Source organism: Hyla sarda, chromosome 6 (assembly GCF_029499605.1).
Source record: "Hyla sarda isolate aHylSar1 chromosome 6, aHylSar1.hap1, whole genome shotgun sequence".
Classification (NCBI taxonomy): domain Eukaryota; kingdom Metazoa; phylum Chordata; class Amphibia; order Anura; family Hylidae; genus Hyla; species Hyla sarda.
The window spans coordinates 222,505,054-222,518,080 of record NC_079194.1 but is presented as its reverse complement, the minus strand read 5'-3'; the positions used below and the strand labels follow the sequence as shown (position 1 = coordinate 222,518,080).

General features: G+C 41.8%; 1 protein-coding gene across 1 annotated transcript in view; it reads left to right on the top strand.

The window, feature by feature from the left end:
* SPON1 (spondin 1) overlaps positions 1-9,141 on the top strand; it is a 415,570-nt gene extending 406,429 nt beyond the window's left edge. The window contains exons 15-16 of the mRNA XM_056526599.1: positions 1,255-1,518; positions 4,639-9,141. Of these exons, the coding sequence (XP_056382574.1) occupies positions 1,255-1,518; positions 4,639-4,802 (428 nt within the window). The 3' untranslated portion in view covers positions 4,803-9,141. The remainder of the gene's footprint in view (positions 1-1,254; positions 1,519-4,638) is intronic.
* Positions 9,142-13,027: the final 3,886 nt, after the last annotated feature.

Here is a 13,027-nt window from a genome sequence, read left to right as displayed (position 1 = left end):
TATTTTGTAGATAAGGCATAAATTCAGTTTTTCAGACTACCCCCTAATAATTTTGCAATTTGCCTAAAGGAGTAGTCTTGTGAAATGTAACATAACGTAGGACTGGACAGGTCTTCCAGAGCAACTCTTCAACTGCTTTCCGCTATTTAAAAAGGGATGAAGGTCCTGAACCTAAACATTTATTTCTATTTAAACAAAATGACCTAAGTTTGTATATAAAAGTGTTTTTTTTTTCAGAACAGATGTAACAGAGCTTTAAAGGAGTAGTCTGGTGAAATGTAACTTATCCCCTATGCAAAGGATAGGGGATAAGTTACTGTATAGATCGTGGGGGGTCCAAGTGTTAGAACCCCCCGCGATCTCCTGCATGGGCCTCCCGCAGTTTGCTGAAAGTGACCGTCCAACACCCACAGCAAGCCACGGCCGACACCCCCCTCCATGTATCTCTATGGTGTACATAAAGGGGGGCGTGTCGGTAAGCGCTCCGAGCGGGGGTCGGCATTCCCCCTTCCAGCATTCTGCTGTGGCTCCGTTCAGGAGATCGCGGGGGTCTCAGCGCTTGGATCCACCGCGATCTATAACTTATCCCCTATCCTTTGGATAGGGGATAAGTTATATTTCACCAGACTACTCCTTTAAAGCTCTGTTACATCTGTACTGAAAAAACACTTTTATATACAAACTTAGGTAATTTTGTTTAAATAGAAATAAATGTTTAGGTTCAGAACCCTCATCCGTTAGAAATAGTGGAAAACAGTTAAAGAGTTGCTCTGGAAGACCTGTCCAGTCCAACATTGCACAGATAACCCCTTCATGTGAATGGACACTGTTGCAGTAGTCATTTTTACAAAAGGAAAACAGTAAGTGCATCCATATTGATTGTTAGAAGAAGCAATCAAAGGTAGCAACCAATATGGCTGCCCTTCTCGCATCACTTAAAAATATCAACTATGTAAAAGAAACAATCATTTTGGCCAAATTTGGCTGCTTCTGTAACTTGAGGTTTACTATTATATCATACATTTCAAATTTTGTTTGAATATCATATTTACAAATAAATTATAATGGAGACTTGCCTATTCAAACTGGAGTGTGATTTAGACACTGTACACTTGTTTTGGTTGTTCTTGGTTGTTTTGATTTGTTGACCGCACGGATATTAAATATACAATTGTCATTCTTTACTAAAAGCAATATTTTTATAGGACATTTTTAGAGATCTTGATCCCTCCTAATTTCTATTTCTCTTTCCAGCCATCAACTGTGAACTGACCGAATGGTCTCACTGGTCAGAATGTAACAAGTCATGTGGCAAAGGACATGTGATTCGAACAAGAATGATCACATTAGAGCCACAGTTTGGAGGCGGCCTCTGTCCGGAAACTGTACAACGAAAAAAATGCAGGGTTCAAAAGTGCCAAAAAAATAATGGTGCTGAAAAGAGACGACTTAAAGATGCCCGAGAGAAGAGGAGAAGTGAGAGGACGAATGAAGATGCAGATGGTGAACAGTATCCAGGTGAGTATGTTGTCCAGATCTTACTCAGTTAGCACCAAAAGCTGTTAGTGTTTTGGGACCCCTCTTTGACTTGCTTTTTGTTTATAGTGATATATCTAGTAACCACGAGCATGATGAGTAAACATGGTGTCCATAAGATTGGGATAGGCCCCACTCCATCATCACCACCAATAGCAGCAAATTAAGAACATAAAAAGCTTATAATTATTTTGCTTTCACTCAGGCAGTGGGATAATGCACACAGTGATGATGCAATAGTAGGTTATATAATGTCACAGAACAAAGAAAATGCACAAAGTAATGTAATAATACAAGAATAATGCACGCATGGATATCACAGAAGTGTAACAATTCACAGTAAACAGTACACGTATAATGTACACATTGATGTCACAGTACATTTATAATAAATATAGGAATGTCACAATAAAGGGATAATACAAACAATGACGTCACGATTTTCCGCTCATAACGACGCAGCGGAGGAAACTTACAAACAATGGTTATACAGGGATAATGTGCACCATGATGTTGTATTATAGCACAGTAGAAACACACAATTAACACTCAATGAGGTATGCTGTGACACCACCGTAAAGAGAAACACATGAGCTATCTGTCATTTTTTTTGTTGTACACTACCAGGGGCGTGGTTAGTAGATGCACTAGTTGGTGCGCTGACTGAATATATGTCTGGAGTGGAGATAGGTCCACTTAGTGTTAGGGCCCCATGATATCTACCATGCCCACTGTTCTGGAAGTTACCATTATGGTTATAACAGAAAAGCAGAGGCTGCGGAGCTACAGGAATATGTGAGAACTATGAGCAGGCATAGGGGCATAACATTTATAACTAAGATAAAAGGGTTAGCCTAGTTATAAATGTTATCTGAAAATGACCCAAAGACCATAAAACTGTGGTGAGGGTGTAGGAAGGGCAGATGTTATTAACCCTTAGGGCAGATGGCATTAACCCTTTATGTTCGTGACGTCAGGGTTTACCTACTTCACCACCCGAGGTATAGCCAATGATTCCTGGGCCAGGCGCGGGGCAAATAGTCACTCCGATGCAAGGTTACATAACAACGGCTTTTTACTAAGGCAGACAATGTGCTATAGTCTTTACTGCTCAGTTCAGGCCCAAGGAGATGGATGGTGAACTTTAGGGAACTTTATCGGCTTGCTGGGACTTGTAGTGGACTTGGACTGATTTATGCAACTCACGCTGACTTTAGTAAATGACACTTGACTATCTTGACTAGACTTCTCCCCTGTATTTATGCTTACCCCCAGGCTTTGACTTTCCCCTGCAGGGGTTAACTTGCTGTAGAAGCGTGGTTGCAGGACTAGGCCTCAGGCCTCCCTCTGGATCACAGAGACAAACTCCTCAGCTCTTCACTTCACAATACCTCAACTAGATCTCAGCTACAACTGAACTAGGCTAGCTTCTACCAGCTAGGTCTGGTAGCAATTTAAAGATCCCATTGGCCAGATAAGTCAGCTGGTTCACCTTGCATACCTCCCCTTGGTAACATAGTCCTTATCAACAGTGTTTTAAAGGCACAATAACATTAACCCATACATAACTTAATATGGTAGAGAGAGTTCTGAGGAGTGTGGAGCCCAGGGGACATCAACTGAGTCTGCCCGATAGGACTGGCAGGGGTATAGAAGGGCACCTTCTGTTCTGGGCCACCACAAAACCATAAAACAATCCATACTCACCTGTCCGATCCAGAGCTGATTCCCCGTACAAGTAACAGTCTACAGCTCCATGGATGATGTGGGACCACTGCAGCCAATAACTGGTCTCAAAGGTCACATGTTGCACTCCTGGAATTACCTCTTGGCGCCATGAGCTACGGCATGTGACCAGTGATTAACTGCAGCAGTCACACATTGTCCACTTGTCAAAAAGCACCATGCCGCTGGAACTGGAGCATATATCAGTGCTGGATTGGATTACACTATAACTACTATACGGAGCACTTTCCACTATGGAAAGCCGAACACATCCACATATCATTCTCGCCTGTTCATTACAACTGTTTGCCAAGGGTTTTAAAAGTCAGACTTGTGGCAATTGTGTGACGTCTTGTTTTTGGTGAGGTTTTTTTAATAAAATTTGTAAATAGTCTACAAAACCATAAGCAGACATGCTACATAAACCACATGAATAGTAACAATATAGTCTGACTCTGCATCGGTAGAAAGAGTCTATCACTAGGAAAGCATAACATCCTCCTAATATTATGTTTTGTTTATAATTCTGGAGTCTTTGCATGTGGCAGAGGGACCTTGGGGCTCCACTATGCACCAGAACCCATTGCACATGGCACCTCGGAACCCCCAATCATTAAAGTGACTGAAATGTGCCTTAAAATTATAACAGGTAGAAGAAAGATGATACCCAGCACTCACCAGTAATGCACAGTGAAAATGTATTATGCCATAGTGTAGTACAAGGATGCATTTCGGTGTGGGAGCCTTCCTTAGCTGTCTGCCTAGGCAGACAGCTGAGGAAGGCTCCCACGCCAAAATGCATCCTTCTACTACACTATGGAGATCATGAAACTTCGAGGGTACCAGGAGTTTTCGTGGCACTGTTCGGGACAAACACAATCCAGGTGCATGGATACAGGTAAAATTCCTTTAATGACCAGAATGCAACGTGTTTCACTGCGCTTGCGCAGTGAAACGCATTGCATTCTGGTCATTAAATGACTTTTACCTGTATCCATGCACCTGGATTGTGTTTGTCCCGATCAGTGCCACGAAAACTCCCGGTACCCTCGAATACATTTGATATTCACTACATGCTGTCCATTGTTGTGTATGTCGGTACACAACCCAAGCGGGTAAGCGGCCATCGTGCCCCCTCCATATTGCTTTTTATCTAGCATGTGTGATCCTCGACAGGGAGCGCCTTTTGTTGTTTCTCTATTTCTACTACACTATGGCATAATAAATCTTCACTTTGCATTACTGGTGAGTGCTGGGTATCATATTTCTTCTACCTGTGGCTTTACCCTACCTCATGCACCAGCGCAGATTCCACGGAAGTGCCGACATATCCCTATATTGAGCTTAAAATGATAACACTGATACTTTTATTTTCAGTTTGCAAAATGAAGCCATGGACAGCGTGGACAGAATGCACCAAATTTTGCGGTGGTGGCATTCAAGAGCGGTTCATGACAGTGAAGAAGAGGTTCAAGAGTTCTCAGTTCACCAGCTGTAAAGACAAGAAGGAGATCCGAGCTTGTAATGTCCATCCATGTTAGCAAACACCTCACAAGGGATACTCCCCAAGTTACATGGAATCAATCTTTATTAGATTTTTTTATCATAGAATATATACAGTGCTTTTCATTTTGCAATGTACTTTGCTTACTATTCTTGCAGGTGCAAGAACTATATTTTCTAAATATTCACATATAATAATAACTGAATCATCTGGTTAGATCAATAAATAATATCTTACATCTTGGTTGTTTAGCAAGAGAATATGACTCCGGACGGTGCATCCTCCTAGTTGCATTACAAACTTTAATCTTAACAGTATGACATGCATGCCAGAGACAACATGACCCATAGGACAACCCGTTACCACCCTGTGTCGTTTTCCATACTGCTTTACTGAACAGAAGGATAACAGAGATGGTTGACAGCAGACATCGAGTTGTACATCTGCCGTGTTTGAACAGGTTCATGTGGATGACTCCAAGCATGATTGGTCACAAGTCATTCTAGATTATTTACCCTATGTTGTAATATGTTGAATCTACAAAATTAAAATTTCCATTAATTCATGTTTTGAAGAGCTGAACACACAAAAATATTTTTTTTGAAATGTAGAACAATAAAAATGGTGTAGCTATTTTTGAATTTTTTTTCTACAACAACATTTGTGTTTAATTTATGGTAGATGTCAAATGGGCGGTCTGGTTTTTATTTTGAGTTAATAGAGGGGGCAGAAAACAATTACAAACATTGTTTGACACTCTGAAGGAGTTTGAATGGTTTCCATGTCATGCTTCATTTGCCCTGCGGTGGCGCTGAAGGGCAACTAAACACTAGTCAGATTTCCTCTGGGACACTTTATGACCTGCTTGTCATTTGGAAAACTTTTCTACAAGATGTTACTGTCCACAATAGGCCCCTTTAATGGGGTAGATTAGCCATGAAGTGAAAATCCTGCTGCTGCTGTTAGATAGATCATATTATCAAATGAAAATAGTAGTCTGTCAAGTTCACAAAAATGATGTTGAAAATTGTGCTCTAGATCCTGAGTTTTCAACTATCATGCATCTGCTCCAAGTGGTGCTTGTCTTGTTTCTAGGGGATATTTGTATTGGTTTAAAGGGGTACTCCGCTCCAAGACATCTTTTCCTCTATCCAAAGGATAGGGAATAAGATGTCTGATCGCTGGGGTCCCGCTGCTGGGACCCCCATGATATCTGCTGCAGCACCCCAGTCATCCGGTGCACAGAGCTAACTTCGCTACGTGCCAGATGACTAGCGATGTGGCGCTGGAGGCTTGTGACGTCCCAGCCATGCTCCCTCATGACGTCACGTCCTCCCTCTCAATACAAGTCTATGGGAGGCGGCCGCCATGCCCCCTCCAATAGAATTGCATTAAGGGGGCGTGGCATAACATCACAAGGAGGCATGGCCATGATGCCATAAGGCTCCAGCGGTGCAGCTGGCGTTCTAAACGAACGCCGGGTGCTGCAGGGAGATTGCAGGGGTCCTATTGGTGGTATCCCTGTGATCAGACATCTTATCCCCTATCATTTGTACAGGGGAAAAGATGCCTAGGGGCAGAGTACCCCTTTAATGCTGTTTTTGATATACCATGTATGGTCATAGCCTTGTGAAGAACTTGACTTGAAGCTTTGCTCCGGAGTAATGATTGCAATACTTAATTATAGGTAAGCATTAAGACATTGTTGCACAGTGGCAATAAATTAGTATTAAAGGGAACTTGTCACCATAAAAATGCGATCTACTGGCAGCGTGTTATAACGCAAGGTGAATCGATCAGATTGATATATAATGTGGTGTAAAATTATTTAATATAACTAATAAGTGACTAATTTATATCTCAGCTCATATTGGCTGATTGACAGCCTTCTCTTTCTGAGCATGCACACAGAGATAGCAGCCAATCCCAGATTAGGACTGTTATATCTATCCCTTTTTGGATAATCTTATAATTCCAAAACTTTGTAGTATGCCTGAAAGTGACATTACAAATACCTGAGCAGAAGTTTTTGTATGTTATGGGAGCAATTCACCATTACAAGCTCAACTCAACTTCAAAAAGTTAATACCTAGTCATATCGTTTCCTGCAACTAGAGTTGCACTGTAACCTTATCTCAGACAAGGGTGGTCAATAGAGAGACCAAAAGTAGAAGAGTAGTTGGCAACTATGGTATATGCATCTCACTCATAAAAAAAAAGGAAAACAACATACAAAATTAACATGCAACCTAAAAGTATGGGGATGAAGCCTGAAAGGGATGTAATTATGTAATTTTCATAAACCCTAAAAGGAGTACATTTTGTTCAGAATGCTCGGAGCCTGAGGCCATGATCGTGATGTCATGACCACGGCCCCTCATGACATCATGCCACGCACCCTCCATTCATGTGTATGTGAGGAGGCCGACACTCCCCCTCCCATAGACATGAATGGATGGGGAATGGCATGACATCACAAGGGGGCGTGTCCGTGAATTCACAACCACTGCTGCAGGAACCTGGGTGCTGCGGGAGATCACAGGGGGCCCAAGTAGTGGGAACCCCGCGATCAGACATCTTATCCTCAGTCCTTTGGATAGGAGATAAGATGTCTAGCAGCGGAGTACCCCGTTAAGCTGCCCATACACCTTAGATTAAAGTTGATGAAAGTGACCAATTTCAACCAAAACAATCATTGATCAGGTGAAATGTAACAACAAATGATTGTTTCAGCTGACCAATGACTGTTATCATCTGACATTGTGTTTGAAATTTTCGGGTGATCGGTGTTGTCCTGATTTTAAGAAGAGGATCTAAGAGATAGAAATGTTATAATGTGAAAATAAGAAAAATAACAATTTGTAACATGTGAATCACCCACCGATCCAGCATGACTGCCAAGAGTCCTACAGTGATGACATCATTCACATGATTCTTCAGTGAAACAATGGCCTTAGTGATCTTGCCCCATAAAAATTGGGATTTTCACTGATTTTTAAACACATAACATGACCTGAGGGTTCAACAAACAAACATGCAGCTGTTAAGGTGCACCAGCACAAAAGATATTACATTTGATCTTGTTACTTCTGAAATTTAGTGTCTTAGGAAAGTTAAAAAAAAAAAGGCACATGATTTCTCAGTGTTTCAATCTGTAAAACAAAACAATTCTTTTTTTGCTGTAATTTTTGTTATATTACTATTACTTTTTATTGTAGTGTTATATTTTCTATACATAATTTCTCAGTAAAATTAGCAGTAGTTATATTGAAAATACATACATTCTTATTCTTTATCAACCATATGTGGCATAAGTTGGAATGAACTTGTTTACATGGTTAAATGAGTTTATTAAAGGGGTTATAAAGGATTAGAAAAACAGAAGTGATTTCTTAAATAAACACCATCGCCCCTGTTGTCAGTTTGTGGGTGGTATTGCAGCTCAGATCGATTAAAGTGTATGAAGCCAAGTTGTAATACGACACACAATCTGAGTATATGTGGGGTGCATTTTTTGGAAGAAATCAGCAATGTTTTTCTTTTTCTAGATAACACCTTTAAATAAAACATTGTATTTGAAAGAAAAAAACAAATATTAATACATTTGTAATTGGATGTAAATTATATTTATTGCAACTAATAAAATGTATACTAATTAATAAAAATCTTGACTTTTTAGTTAAAGTCCATACTTGATCTTTTCATGAAGGTATTAAATATAGGAGAGCCACGTTTTCTTATAGTATTTGTGTTTTAAAAAATGAAAAAAATTCACTATTTATGCAGCTCTAGACAAGTTTTTAAATTAGAATTTTAAGGTTTGGCAAATTAAAAATTTGTAACATTTATATTTAAAAGAATTTGCATAGGAAAGGAGTTAAATTGTATAACTGAAGTATATGTAGGAAGGTTTACAAGTTGTATAATTAAAAAAAAACATTTCCACATGGTCAACAACACCGATAAATACATGAATATATTAACAGACAAAAATATATTATATGATTTATTTTGTAAGCCTTTTTTTGGTCTGATCTCAATTTTTCCCATAATACAAAGCACAGGCATTTTTATCATTTTCTTTTTCTCCATTGCAAATCATGCTGTTCTGTGAGTCTAATGATTCTAACTGGTCTATAGAAGCAAAATAATTCACATTATGTAGGGCTGAATAAATAAACTTGTATGTGCCTCATAAGAATGTTGATTTTCAGTTTTCTCTGTTTTGTTTTTTGTCGTTTTGCTTTGGAATTTTTGATAAATCTGTCAAAAATATATTTCCTACCAAAGTCTTGTGTATTGTTTTCTAGTCGTATGTCTAACACATTCTTATTCTGAAATAAACATCTTTACAAGAAAAACATTTTTCTTTAAGCACCATGAAATGCTTACTTTTTCTTTCCATTTCTTACATTTTTTCTTTCATTTCTTATCTTCCCATGTAATCAGTTTGTACCAGTGAAGAAGGAAATGAGTAAAGGGACCATTCTGGTGCCATATGTGTTGGCAGCTTATATAATGGACTACTAAGTTAATTTCTGCACTAGAATGATATATATCCTCAGAGAGAGCCATTCATTGAGGGGCAAAGGGTAATAATGATGTAAATGCGCCAACATCAGGCTATTATACCCACACAACCATCTCATTTGTATGTTGGTCACCCAACCCAACAAGGCAGTGGCTTACTCCCCATCTCTCCATTCAGAGCACTTGGGCATTATAGGGTGGATGGGGAAGCTAAAAGTTTATTTCTAAAAACGCGATGATGGCTACTGATCAGCTATATTCTGCCGCCAGGGCTGTCCAGTAATAGTGCCTTTTAGTGGACACCTTTTGGAAGCATAATTAATAATATAGTGTCATATGGATATAATAGTGCAACAGTACACTGTCAGATTCAAAAACTATATATTTTACATCTTGGCAAAACATTAACCTTTCTAATATACTTCATAGGAAATTTTGATTTCCTTTTAAAATAAATTATGGCTTTACAAAACATCACTGGGGTCCCAAAACCACCAGAACATAATTCTATTCAGCTGCAGCATCATCTTTGTCCAAGCCAAAGCATAGGCAAAAAGTCCAGTAACTGAGGGTTAGACTAGCATTCCTCTGTGCTCACTTCTATCTTATCAGACTGCAGAATAAAAACAGAGAGGAGGGAGTACAGAGCAGCCTGCAGTGATTGGATGAAAAGACGCAACACAGCAGACTCAGGGAGAAAGATGAGTCATGCAAAGTTAGGCGGTGCACCCTGTAGAGCACAGAATGACAAACCAAGTGAACAACAGATTGTATTGTATTGTAAAAATAATGTATTTGTGAGAGAAATATAGGTGCTAGACACATGAAAATTACATGTACATTATCAGGATTAGGTACTGAGTAACCATCACCGAGCTGGTGGATGTCAGGGACCTTGCTTTCCCCCACTTTCTGATTGAGAATGCCACACAGACGCTCAATAGGGTTTAGGTCTGGAGACATGCTTGGCCAGTACATTACCTTTACCCTCAGCTTCTTTAGCAAGGCAGTGGTAGTCTTGGGGGTGTGTTTGGGGTTGTTATGTCTCCATAGGGAGGGGACCATGCTTAGCTTCAGTATGTTGGCATTCATGGTTCCCTCAATGAACTGTAGTTCCCTAGTACAAGCAGCACTTATCTGAACCAAATTAGTTTACCTTGATTTCATTAGACCACAGGACATCATCATTAGAAGAAGCATCCTTCTAGGATGACAGCCAGAAGGCCAAATTGTGCTGCATGTGGTCTGACCACCTACAGACTGACTACCCCACCCCTACAACTTCTGCAGCAATGCTGGCATCACTCATATATCTATTTCACAAAGACAACCTCTGGAGATGATGCTGAGCATGTGCATACAACTTCATTAGTTAACTATGGGAAGGCATATACTGATTGGGACCTGTCCTGTGAAACCGCTATATGGTCTTTAGCATAATGCAATGTCTTTCCAAACAGGGAGCCTCCAACTGTGGCTAAACTACAAATCCCAGCATGCCTGTCCGGGCATGCTGGGAGTTGCAGTTTAGCAACAGCTGGAGTCTCACTGTCTGGGAAGACACTGCCAGAAGAGTCTGTTCACATTATACAAAACTTACAATGTGAACGGAGCTTTACACTCACCACTCCTGGCTGTAGATCCGCCCCTAATTACACCATCACTAGGGGGCGGACCTACATAGACCCGTCTGGAGCAGCAAGATGAGGTAAGTGGAATGTAGGCTTCTGTATACAGTATATGCAGCTTTCTATAGATAGCTGTATATACTGTATAGCCCCGAAAGGGGCTATAGGAGCATGGAGTCTTGTCAGTATAGTGACAGGATTCCCGGTTCCTGTGTAGTATACCCGGGTACAATATGCACCAATGTATACCATACCTCCCAACCGTCCCGGATACGGCGAGACATTCCAATTTATGGGCCATGTCCTGCCATCCCGGAACAGCCCCTACGTGTCCCGCTTCTGTGATTTCCCCAGATGCACAGAGCCTTAGTGTGATCGCTACTCACAGTACAGAGGGGAGCCCTGGGAGATCATGCAGTGTCTGCTCTGTCATGTGATCTACCCTGAGCTAAGAGAAGGCACTCATTGGTCCTACAGCCTGGGAGAGGCACCTGAATCAACCAGAGGCTTCCTGTTACAGGGGGAAGGGGGGAGATGCCTGCAGATGGAGGAGCACGTCGCTCTGTGTGTGAGGAGAAGACGATCAGAGGTAAAGTGCACTATGTCCTGGATAAGAGTAATGGTTGATATAGAGACTGTCCTGGGCAGAGGGGAGGCTGACGGCAGCTTCACTGACTAGAGAGGAGCAGAAGCTCTAGGGTAGCAACTGTGAAGGCTTGAACCCTCCTAGCACATGGAGCTGGGACTGCTGCATGCCCCCTCTGCTATGGTGCCCCTCCACCCACATGTAAGCTGTATGAAGGGCCGCCATCAGAGGGGTACAGCCGGAACCCCAGTCAGGGGCCCGGGGCCCTAGGGCTTCAACATGCTGGGATCGGTACTGGCACGGTCCCTGCATGTGCATAACCGGACCAAAGTGGGGGGGGGGGGGGGGGCGCTCTTTGATCCGGGACAGCTGTCCCGAATCCCTGAGCGCCCACAGCTTTCAACATTGAGTGCGCCTCTAAGACTAGGGGGTGCGCTCAGCTGTGGCCCCGACATGACAGGAAGGAGCCGGTGGCTCCATCCTGTCACTCCAGCCCGGGCTTTCTGTGCGGCAGCAGCTCTGCGGAGTCTGTCAGCACAGGAAGCAAAGAGAGAAGAGGAGCGACAGGAGCTGCGGGGGAACGAGGCAGAGGTTAGTGGTGTTTTTGTTTTGTTTTTCCATGGAGCTGTGTGAGGGGCATTACTATATATGGGGGCAATGTGAGGGGACATTACTATATATGGGGGCAATGTGAGGGGGCATTACTATATATGGGAGCAATGTGAGGGGGCATTACTATATATGGGGGCAATGTGAGGGGGGGATTATTATGTATGGGGGCAAAGTGAGGGAGCATTACTATATATGGGGGCCATGTGAGGGGGCATTATCATGTATGGGGGCAATGTGACGGGGAATTATTATATATGGGGCAATGTGAGAGGGCAAAATAATGCATGGGGGCAATGTGAGGGGGCATTATGTAGGGGGATGTGTACGGGGACATTACTATATATGAGGACAATGTACACGGATATTATAATGTATGGGGCAATGTACAGGGGTATTATATTATATGGGGGCAATGGGAGGGGGCATTATAATGTATAGGGGCAATGTAAGGGGGCATTATAATGTATGGCGGCAATGTGAGGGGGCATTATAATGTATGGGGGCAATGTGAGGGGCATTATAATGTATGGGGGCAATGTGAGGGGGCATTATAATGTATGTGGGCAATGTGAGGGGGCATTATAATGTATGGGGGCAATGTGAGGGGGCATTATAATGTATGGGGGCAATGTGAGGGAGCATTATAATTTATGGGGGCAATGTGAGGGGCCTTTATAATATATCAGAGCAATGTACAGGGGCATTATAATGCACAGAGGCATTATAATGTATGGGGGCAATGTACGGGGGCATTATTATATGTGGCGGCAATATGAGGGGGCATTATAATGTTTGGAGCAATGTAAGGAGGCATTATTATATGTGGTGGCAATGTGAGGGGGTATTATAATGTATGGGAGTAATGTGAGGGGCATTATTATATGTGGCGGCAATGTGAGGGGGTAT